Here is a 12,027-nt window from a genome sequence, read left to right as displayed (position 1 = left end):
TGTAGGAGACCTGGATGGAGCTCGAGGCTCCTGGCTTCAGAATGCCCCAGCATGGTCTATTGTGGCCATTTGGGGGAGTGAACCCATAGATGGAAGATCTCTCTCTCTCTCTCTCTCTCTCTCGTGTGTGTGTGTGTGTGTGTCCCTCTCTATAGCTCTGCCTTTCAAATGCATAAATAAATCTTAAAAAGAAAAGATATTTAAAGAATATATAAATATAGGCAATCCATCAGAAGATATAGCAATTATGAAAATATACTCAACAAGTAGCAGAGTCCTAAAATACATGAGACAGCAGCTGACATACTTGAAGGGGTAATATGAGACACTTCTGCAGTAATACTTGGATATGTCAATTTCCCACTTTGAATAATGAGAAGAAAATATAGGTAGAAGACCAGTGAAGATGCAGAGCACTTGAACAACACCATAAGCCAACTAGACCTAACAGATATATGAAACATTCCTCTCAATAATAAGAGAAGGCATGTTCTTCTCAAGTTCATATGAAATGTGCTCCAGAATAGACCATATGTTAGGCCATAAAACAATTCTCAAGAAATTTAAAGGGTTGATATCATACAAAGTATCCTTTCCAACTACAATGGGATGAAGCTACAAATTAATAACAGGAGGGAAATTGGAAAATACACAAGTATACAGAAATTAAACAACACAGTCTTAAACAACCAATAGGTCAAATGGACAATCACAAGGGAACCTACGGAATGCCTAGAAACAAGTGGAAACAAAAATACACAGGCCAAAACTTATTGGATGAAGTAAGTTTAGTGCTTAGAGGAAAATTTATAGCTCTGAACAACTACATTAAAAAGGAAGAATGATCTCAAGGCACTAACCTAGATTTTACTTTATGGAACTAGAAAAAGAAGAGCAAACTAAATACAGAGCTATCAGAAGAAAAGAAGAAATAAAAGAGCAGAAACAAATGGAGGGTAGAGAAACAGAACCAACTAAACCAAAAGTTGATTCTTTGAAAAGAAAAACAAAACTTGCAAACCTTTAGCCAGACTGATAAATCAAAAAAAGGGAGATCTAAATTTCACATCAGAAATGAAAGTAGGGACAATTCTGCTAATTTTACAGAATTAAATGAGATTATGTGTGAGTACTGTGGTATCAACAAATTAGATGCCCTAACGAAAATGAGTAAAGTCCTAGAAATGCAAACATTATTAAATTGACACAAATAAATAGAAAACATGAACAAATCCATAAAAGCAAAGCGATTGAATTAATTAAAAGTCTCCCAGCAAAGAAAAGTCCTGGACTGGATTGTTTCATTGTTTGAAAATTCAAAAAAAAAAAAAATCAACCCCAATACTTTTCAAACTTTTCTAATTAAGTAAAAGATAAGGGAACACTTCCTGGTTCATGCTGTGAGACTAGTACAGTCCTGACACCAAATCCAAACGTACTGCAAGAAAAGAAACAAGCAAAAACCACCACTGACCAGGGTCTCTTATGAATATAGATGCAGAAATCCTCAACAAAATGCAGTCCTGTGCTACATAACAGTTTTGATGGATGACCGAGGACAAAAAATGTGAAGAAAAAAAATCGCAGTATCATTTCAATAGACAAAAATAATATTTTTGAAAATCTGTGTTTTCATGATAAAAGCATTCAGAGAACTAGGAATATAAAGGCAATTTCTCAATATAATAAAATCCTCATATGGAAAACTCACAGCTTAATATCATACTCCATAGTGAAAAGCTGAGGGGCCAGGCGCTGTGGTGCAGTGGGTTAACTCCCTGACCTGCAGAGCTGGCATCCCATATGGGCGCCAGTTCGATTCCCGGCTGCTCCACTTCTGATCCAGCTTTCTGTTATGGCTAGGGAAAGCAGTAGAAGATGGCCCAAGTCCTTGGGCCCCTGCACCCATGTGGGAGACCTGGAAGAAGCTCCTGGCTCCTGGCTTCAGATTGGCACATCTCCGGTCGTTGCGACTAACTGGGGAGTGAACCAGAGGATGGAAGACTCTCTCTCTCTCTCTCTCTCTCTCCCTCTCTTTCTGCCTCTCCTCTCTGTGTATAACTCTGACTTTCAAATAAATAAATAAATAAATTTTTTTTTTAGAAAAGAAAAGCTGAAAGGTCTCCCCATAATGTCAGAAAGACCGGGATGTTAACCATTACAGGTTCAATTGTGTTCCCCCAGGGTTCATATTTTGAAACCTTAACTCTCGGTACATCAGGATGTGACTTATTTGGAGTTAGGACATTTATGATGAACATGATCCAATCTAACTGGTGTCCTTGTAGAAAGAGGAAATTCAGATATGCAAACAGACACCAAGGAAGTGCATGCACAGAGGAAGATATGTGGGAGGACACAGCCAGAAAGCGACTATCTCCAAACCCGGGAGATGGGCCTCAGATGAGAACAAGCATGCCAATGCCTTGGCCTTAGACTTCTGATCTTCAGAACCACTAGAAAACAACTTCTGTTGTTGAAGTCACCCAGTCTGTAGTGCTTAGTTATGACAGCCCCCACAACCTGGTCCATCCAGACTTTGTATGGGAAGTGGAGGGTTGCTGCTGTGACAAACACCTGGATGTGTCTGTAGAACTGGGTAATGGATAGAGGCTGGACGACTTTGGAGGTGCATTTTTAAAAGTATTGACTGCATTGAAGAGACTTCTGGTGGGAACTGGCGCTCAATGTCTTGTGGTGAGGCCTCAGCTGGAAAGCAAGAACATGTTATTGGACACTGGAGGAAATGTGATTCTTATTATACAGTGGAAGAGATTTGTATACCCCGAGAGACACCAGTGTGTGTGCACAGGGGAAAGACCATATGAAGAGGGAACAAGTCAGTGACCATCTGGTAGGAGTGTAAAATGATACATGTCCTGTGGAAAACAATTTGGCAGTTCCTCAAAAACTCAACATATAATGCCATGATACAGCAACTCTACTTTTTGATAAATATATAAAATAATTGCAAGTAAACACTCAAACAAATGCATATGCCTGTGTGTTCATACCAGCTCTATCCATAGGAGCCAAGAAGTTTTTGTAATCCAGTGACCATCAATAGGTGAATGGATGAACATATCTTCCTCCACACAGTGGAGTGAAATTCAGCCATAAAAAGAGCACAGCACTGGTTTGTGATGCAGTCATTGTTGCCAAACCTTGAAATTCAGTCTCAACAGGGTGAGTTTTCATTTGAGTAACTGATTACAGGCCCAAACTGGATTGTTGCAAAAGTTAGAAAAATATCACCTTGTTGAGACTGAATTTTATTAGCCTTTAAGACAATAAAAAGTTTGAAATAAATGGAAGCAGAACTCAAGGGGAAATAGTCTTTTCAACTGTTCTCAACCCTGCTATGGCTTTTATTGCTTTCACTGGAGAGAAGTATTAACAGAGAGACGTTTTCTTAAGATCAGTTAAATAAAGTTTGATTATGTGCTATATAAACAAGTAGGCTTTACTTGTCAAGTATTCCCCTATAGTAACATTTCATTTGAGAATGAAATAATATAGATATATTTTACTGATTTTTCATTATATTTATGATGTTTTAGACCTTTACACTTCAGCTTCGTGGTGATTACAAGCTTTTCCAGAGGGCATATTATGGGCTGCCCTGTCCCTGGTCCCTGTATGCAGCACATCTGAGGCCCTCAAAGCAGTTATGAACAGCACCCTGTCCAGTTCAGAGCAGGCGTGTGGACAGTCAACCCTGCCACAGCAGTTAGCAGGACCCCAGAGGGTAGGGCTCACACAGTCTCTGAAAGAGGCAGGTGTGGAGTTACATAGTTTTCGTGGTCTGCCTTTGTCCCACTGATAAAAATGGTACAGATTTTAATGGTGACTCCTTTTGAGCTACACAAAATGTATGAATTACAACTATAGATGAAAAGGCTTCAAAAAGTTCCTTGGAAATACACATTTTGCCTTTTTTAAAAAGACCTATTTAATTTATTTGAAAGAGAGTTACAGAGAGAGGTAAAGACAGAGAGAGAGAGAGAGAGATCTTACATATATTGGTTCACTCCCCAAATGGCCACAACAGCTGGAACTGGGCAGATCCAAAGCCAGGAGCCTGGAGCTTCTTCTAGGTCTCCCATGTGGGTGCAGGGGCCCAAGGACTTGGGCCATCTTCTACTGCTTTCCCAGGCAATCATCAGGAAGCTGGATTGGAGGAGCAGCTGGGACACAAACCGAAGCCTGTATGGGATGCAGCACCACAGGCGGAGGCTTAACCTATTAAGCCACAGAGCCAGCCCAGCACATTCTATCTTTTAATGTCATTTTTCCTGAACCATTTGAAGCCTCCTTGTATTTGTTAATGTTAAGCCACACTCAACACTGTGTGTTAAACTCTAGATGATTATGATATAAAAGTTGAGAATATACAGAGATAAAAAGAAAGGAGACAAAGAGATATAGATGATGGTGATAGATGATATACAATGTATGTGTATGTGTGTATATATATAGAGAGGTGTGTGTGTGTGTGTGTATATATATATATATAGAGAGAGAGAGAGAGAGAGAGAGAGATACAGTGCTCCCAATTCACTATTTCCCTCCAAATCTGGGAGGGAGCTGGGAACTCAATCCAGGTCTCCCACATGGGTGACAAAGACCCAGTTACTTGAGCTATCACCTGCTGCTCTCCAGGGTCCACATTCAGAAGAAGCTAGAATCAGGAGCTATAACTGGAACTGAAATCCAGCCACTGCTATGTGGGATGCAGGCATCCCAAGTTGTGTCTTCCACTAGACCAAATGTCAATCCCAGCTTTGCTTCTTTTTCCACTTTCTGGAAACACTTTCATAAGAGAAGGGTTATCTGTTCCTTCCACATTGGTGGCACTTTTCTGGACCAGGACCTTTCTGTAGTTCTTCTGTACCATGTCTTATAATAAGTAGAAAAGTATCTTTCTTTTACAGTGAATTTTTAACAAATGCAAGGCAAAGGGACTAAGCTTGTTGCTATAGATCAATAATTAAGAAAACATTGATCACACTTCATATCCTGTGAGTCAGTCTACACAGGAAGTTATCCAAAAGCACTTTCTATGTGGATCCGTGCAAGAGTGAAGTGGGTGATTCAGTGTCATGATCTCTCAACATCCCGTGCTTTTTTTCCTACAGGACACACAGGACGGTTGTTGAAGTCTCTGTGCCTCACCAGCCTCTCCTTCCTGCTGCTGCACATCATTTTCCACATCACGTTGGCCAGCCTTGAAGCTCAGCACCGCATTGCACCTGGTTACAACTGTGAGTAGGGTGCTGATTTGTTTCTTCATATTATGTTCACGCATAGCAAAACTGTTGTATCCTCACACTCATAGAAATGTATGCAATGATTACATTACAAAATTCATGGTGATTCTGGGTCAGTTGGCAAGCCAGTGTAGTGCAAATACATACAAAGAAAATTATGTCATGAAACCAAATTAATAACTGAACCTTCAACATATATAATACATGGGATCCCTTATTGTGTAAGACATTATCATTGGACTTAACGTAAAAATCAAGATTTATAAATACTCCCTGCAGCTTATAGAATGACTAGTCACAAGGCACATGTACAATTTCTTGTTTAAAAACATTTATTTATTTATTTGAAATAAGAGAGAACTTCAATCTGCTGGCTCACTCCCCAGATGCCTACAACAGTTGAAGCTGGGAGCTCTGAACTCCATCCAGGTCACCCACACCGTAGGCAGGGACCCATATACTTGGGCCATCGTCCACTGCCTTCCCAGGTGCATTAGCAGGCAGCTGGATCACTAGCAGAGTAGCCAGGACTTGTACAGGCATATGTGATGTGGAGTTGTAAGTTGTGGTTCAGTTAGCTGTGCCACAGTGCCTACCCCTACACACATAATCTTTCTAACATGATGGAAGGCCAAAAGATGAATAGTGTTGTATGAATTACATGACAGTGACATCTGTCCTATTGCAAAGCATAATGTAAAATTTCTTATATCTTTATGCAAAAATGTAGTGACAGTTTCTTTTTTAAGTTGGAAGGTATTGATTTCACAGGAAATGCTACATCTCATGCTCACTGTAGTTTGAAGTTGTGATCCATATTGGTCCTTTATTTAGGTATGATCTTTCCAAAATGAACCTGCCATTGAGTCAATCACGCTTCAGTGTTGGTCAGATGTATAATTGTCACTTGAAAAAGCATGCATTTTTAATAGATGGAATACCATCCATATGTTTTAAGTTAAACCTTAAGAAGCCCTTGGATATTTGAAATACTCTATAATAACGATTTTAACATGTCAATTTGTTCTTTAAAGCACCCATTTGTGGGTTTGGAAGTTTCCTGAATGTTTTTTTAAAGATTTATTTATTTGAAAGTTGGAGTTACAGAGAGAGAGAAAGAGAGGCAGAGAGAGAGAGAGAGAGAGAGAGAGAGAGAGAGTGTGTCTTCCATCCGCTGGTTCACTCCCCAGTTAGTCGCAATGGCCGGAGATGTGCCGATCTGAAGCCAGGAGCCAGGAACTTCTTCCAGGTCTCCCACATGGGTGTGGGGGCCCAGAGACTTGGGCCATCTTCCACTGCTTTCCCAGGCCATAGCAGAGAGCTGGATCAGAAGTGGAGCAGCCAGAACTTCAACCGGCGCCCATATGGGATGCCAGAGCTGCTAGGCCATAGTGCCGGCCCCTCTCACTCACTTGTAATGCAGGGTCACACAGACTACATTGTTCCTGGAAATAAGACCAACAAAATATGTGCTCATATTTGGTCTGGAATGAATTGGGTATCTTTGTAGAAATTAAGATTCATATTTTACCACTCACATTTTGGAATCTAGCATGCATATAAAGAAAACCAGTGGCTCTACCAGCTACACCACAGCACCAGCCCCTCATGAATGTTTATAAGTACAAGCACAAGTAATATGATGTAAATCTCTCCTTGCCAGTACAATAAAAAAGATTAGAATATTCTATAGATTAAAGAGCTTTCCCTTAAATATAGTGGAAGTTTCTTTCAGAGAATTCATGTTCTGAAGTTATTAAGTATCCCTCATTGCATAACTTTTAGTTATAGAGAGAGCTAGAGTTAGTACTCATATTATATGAGTTAGTACTCATATAATTGATTTCAGAGTTCCTTTGATCACAATGCTTGCCAAGATGAGCTTTTTAAAGATATATTGTTTAAGGTGTTGTTTTTAAAATTGGTCTATCGTTCTCATCCCATAAAACTCACTCATTTAAAGTATACAATTCAATGGTTAATATGGTTAAAAGATTGTGCAACCACTATCTGATTCCAAAATACTTGGCATCACCCCCAAAAGAAATTCTGGATACATGAACAGTTATTCTTCATTTCCTTCCCAGCCATCCCTAGGCAGCCACCACTTCCTTTCTGTCTCTATTAAGTTTACCTATTTCGGTCATTTTATCTAAATGGAGTTACACAATCTGTGGCCTCTTTGTTTCTGTCTTCTTTTACTTAGCATAATGTTTTCAAAGTCAATCCATGTTGTAGCATGCACAAGTAATTCATTCCTTTTCATGACTGAATAGTATTCAATTTTTAGATGTGAATTTAATGTTTGCTGAAAATCAAATGTGATGCCATTAGTAAAATATTGAAAAAGCACCATGTTTATGTAATGTTTAGTTATTACAGTAATAACAAAGAGTATTGTGGTATTTTTCCAGATTCAAATATTTTGGGACTTAGTAGAAATGTCAGAAGCAATATTTTACGGTGTTTCTTAACCAAAAACCTTTTTGGCTATTTCTGAGAAAGGCACTCTGGGAATCACATGGGAGGATTTTTATAGCCTCAAATATTGTTCAAATAAAAGGCTTTTTCAAGAATAACAAATTCTCCATCGCTGGAAGTAATACAACACAGGATACATTACAATTTACCAGATTTTAAAAACTTGAATTTGTAAACATGTATCATGTTTGCTCCCTAAAATAATTTCAGGCTGCTGAGTAGTACGGGAGAGTGCACTGGAGAGTGACTGGCTTAAGAGGGAAAATTAACCTCCTGTCTCAGGGAAACCCAGCAATTTCTAATTTCTTTCAAATGGTGATTTCCCACAGTTCTACAAAGACCAAAATAAGAAATTAATATGAAATTCTAAAACATTCCCTTCTCCATGTGTGTGAATGTGTTTACTCTGTATGTTCTCTTTGTAAGATATACACAGGTGCACACACACACACACACACACGTGTGTTCTTAACTTTGGATCCACCTTTCCCAGGCAAGGATTCAAACTTCCTAGATATTTCACATGGGACCTGAGTTGATAAGAGGAAAACTGTATTTTCCAGTGGTGAGGGGAGGAAGCCACTGTAGGTGTGAGGGTACTTCAAAAAGTCCATGAAGGGGAGGAAATTGGCTCTAGTAGTTACGATGCTGGTTGAGATGCCTATCAGAGCACTTGGTTTTGAGCCCTGGTCACAGCTCCTGATTCCAGCTTCCTGCTAAAGATAAGTTTATTTTGGTGCAAGAAATTTGGAAATGCATGCATAGCTTGTTCTTAGCACACATTTTCCATGAACTTTTTGAGGGACCCTTGTATGCATGGAATTCAAAAATTGTTGCATCAAAATATACTTATCTTTTAATTCCATCTCCACAAACTTTTTGCAGCACCTTGTACAGTCAGAGCTGGCCTCTCAACATGTCTTTTCCAAATCGTTCTTTGCTGGCTCCATCTTCTGGAGTTAGGTCTGCCCCTCTTAACCCCACTTCCTGTATATTTAGGCTGCTCAATACCATGATCCGTCCTTGTCTCTCTCAGAGATGAGACATCAGAGATGCTTTAACTCACAAATGTCTTCTACTGTTACTCTTCATGGCAATGGAATTCGAATCTGACAGAATATAATAGAATGCCTTCCCTTTTCTTTATTGATGTTACCTTCTGAACGCTCTCCTCTGTTCCACAAAGAGCCAATTAAATAGATGTTATAATAGTAAGCTTTATTTCTATAAAGCAAAATTCCAGTTGGAAGTTTATTTCTGCAAAAGTTAACATTCCAGCTTGAAGTTCCAATATTTGGGATGAAGTAAACAATGGAGAGATTAGGTTAAAGCTGAGTTTAACAAGAGATTTGAGGTGATTACTTCCGGTGACAGGCCATTTTGAAGGTGAGTTACAGACATCATAAATTTCTTCTGAAATGTTGTTGAGACATGCAATAGCATTGGCTCATCAGTGTTGCACATTTTTTTGGGTTCAATTTCAGGTGTAGCAGTTCAAATAAATACATTCTTGAAAGAGGATAAAAGAGGAAGGACAAACAAATTTCAGAGCTTTGCAAGCTAGGTTAGTCCAAGACTGACACAGACCAGGTTTCCAGCCTTGCACAGTTTTTTAATGATCAAATTATAGAAACTCCTGAAAATACTGCTAGGGTGGGTAATGGAAACACTGACTTTAATTTCGCGTTGACTTCCCTTCACTAATGTTATTGTTTCTCAAGCACTTGGAGTTGTCATTACACCATCAGAGCTGTAAACACAAACTCAGTTATTTTGATATTCCAGACTTGAAGTTAAGCTCTTTTTGGCAGTCACAGATATGAAATAGCTAAATGCAAAAAAAAAAAAAGTTAAAAACCATCCTGCCTATCAGCATTGTACATTTTGAATGTTTTCTCCATGATCAAGCTCTTGGCAAATTAAAATGAAATTGACCAGACAGATTAGGTTACCAATCTTATTCAAATAGTATTCAAATTCAAGACCGCCAAGTGCTCATTTATATGTATTTAATTTTGTTTTGCTAATGACTTCTTTCCCTATTTAAAATTCCTACCCTCACCCTCCTTAGAGCAAAAGCTCCCAGCATCTTTCAGGAATCTGACACGTGTTTGTGGGACAACAGTAGCATTTATAAATATTGAGTCATTGAAAGTTCTCCTTCCCCCAGAGTCCTGTGAATATTAACGGGCAGTAGTAAAGACTTTCTCAAACCACTCTGTTTGGTTTTTGACCAGCTAGCAGACTTGTTAAAGGTGCCATTGTGCAGAGCTGAAACTCAACACCACCCCTTTCTCCCTCTCACTTTCTTCTTTTCATTTCTAAAACGGGGTTCTCAAAAGTAAGACAGGAATCCATGGAGCAGAGGAGACCTCTGTAAGCCTCACTCAAACACGTGTTGTGCCGCTTACTAAAATATTGACCTTCCATCACAACTGTGCTACTTAAATAAATGCAAACCCGGTTTCAATTATGTCATTACAGATTATATAAAAAGTAGTTTGTTAGGCTCCATGGTAGATGTGTGGCCACGCTGGTGAAATTTCAAGGCCGGTTTGGTTTTGTGTGCTGTGCTAAAGCATGCCATTGAGGGAAAGAAACTCTTGTTTTCAGTACTACATAAAAACTTTCCGGTGACAATGACTACAAGGTATAGAGTACCTCCAAGTTTTCAGATCCCCAGGGATCTGCAGTCTTTTTTTTTTTTTTTTTTCCGATTCATCACTCCTTTTTTCTTGTTATAGCTGGGCTCCAGGTTCTTAAGGAGTGCATTGCATGTGCATTGCCCCACTTTATTTTCTAAACAGGTCTTTTGGGTGGGTGGCACTGTGCAGCTGGACAGCTCTGCTGTGTATAGGAGCGTGGGCAGTGGAGGAGTGAGTGGGAGCTTCCATCACCAGGCTTGACTCTGCTGGGGACAATAGGATCATTCATTGGCAGGAAGAGGCTATGCTGGCCAAGCCTTGTTGGTGCAGGGCTGTGCCCTTCTGTGGTCTTTCTTCTCTGAGGGGACATCTTTTTCTTGGGTGAGCACAGTGCTCCTATTGCAAATGGTGTTGAGGTAGGGATTGTAACAATGAGGAAGCAGGCTCTGCTGGGGACAGTTGCAGGGAGTTACCCCACGTCTAAACTGAGATCCCCTTGTGTGACGAGAAGACCAAGGGACCGACATGGGCTGGTAGTTCACAGCCCCCTTCCACTGACTGGGAGGTGATGCACAGAGTGGATCACAAAGTGTATGCTTGGCCTCTGGTGCCAATTCTGTCTCAGCTCTTGACACTGTAGTTAAAGACTTCACCCCATGCTTTGGTAGCTATTGGTCGCGTTAATTAACGGTACGCTACAAAATTCATATAGGCACCTGGTGAATCCGTTCATATAAAAATAACTGTAGAGCCCATGGGAATTTTTTATTTTTTTTTAATCTGTGACAGTGTTGTGGGGGACAGATATATGGAAGGGGAGACAAAATATTTAAAAGGAAACTCACACCCTCCTTGCTGGAAGAGTTGTGTTGGGAAATTTCTTTGTGCCAACTGCTGTCTTAGGAGTCTTGGTGAGGCAGCATGTGAGAGAAGTGTGCTTCTGCACAGCCTTCCCTTCCTCTCCCACTTTGCTGCTCTATCCATTTAGTGACCTACTTAGGGACCACAGACAGACGCTTTCTCTCTGTGAGTGAGCACCCTGAAAGTGGGTATTGCCCCCTCCATCAAACAACCAGGAATCTGGACCAAGTCATGATTCTCCTTCAGGACACCACGGTCTATTTTCTCCTAACAAGGGTGTCTTCAGGCACGTGCATCACACGCCTTGCAGGCACTTGTATACAGTGAGGGAATGAGCTGTGAATGCTACTTCCCTCAGCTCCTGGTAACTGAGGCCGATTGCTTTTCCATCCACTGGCTCACTTAGGCACATGCCAACCTGGATGTAGCCTGGTGTTCCACAGAGTAAGTGAGGCTGTTCCAGTGGGAGACAAATTTACGATCAGTAGATTCTGGATGGAAGCATAGCTGGAAATGTTCTTGTAATCTGATATTGGACAGACTCAATGCTCTGAGAATAATGAATATATGCAGTTTTCACTGTTAAACACTAGACTCAGGTCAGAGAGTGAATGGAGAGGATGGCATCGCCAGGCTAGAAGATTCTCAGACCAGTGCCACATCAACAATTTAACTGGCCTTGGCGTAATGGTTGTATGGTGATGGTCAGTTCTCAGTGTGCTTGTCAGGTAGAGTATCTTATTATGAGAAATGTTTTTGTGGGAATTTTT

At 40.2% G+C, this 12,027-nt stretch overlaps 1 protein-coding gene across 6 annotated transcripts in view; it reads left to right on the top strand.

Moving 5' to 3' along the window:
* The window catches only part of PIEZO2 (piezo type mechanosensitive ion channel component 2), a 454,193-nt gene that overhangs the window by 151,132 nt on the left and 291,034 nt on the right, over nucleotides 1-12,027 (top strand). For all 6 annotated transcript variants that reach the window (XM_089305336.1, XM_089305338.1, XM_089305337.1 and 3 more), the window contains exon 3: nucleotides 5,139-5,264. In XM_089305336.1, the coding sequence (XP_089161462.1) occupies nucleotides 5,139-5,264 (126 nt within the window). The remainder of the gene's footprint in view (nucleotides 1-5,138; nucleotides 5,265-12,027) is intronic.

The sequence above is a fragment of the Oryctolagus cuniculus genome, chromosome 10 (assembly GCF_051225735.1).
Source record: "Oryctolagus cuniculus isolate XC-2025 breed Fujian yellow rabbit chromosome 10, ASM5122573v1, whole genome shotgun sequence".
Classification (NCBI taxonomy): Eukaryota; Metazoa; Chordata; class Mammalia; order Lagomorpha; family Leporidae; genus Oryctolagus; species Oryctolagus cuniculus.
The sequence above is the reverse complement of the archived record's forward strand: the minus strand, read 5'-3'. Positions and strand labels throughout refer to the sequence as shown.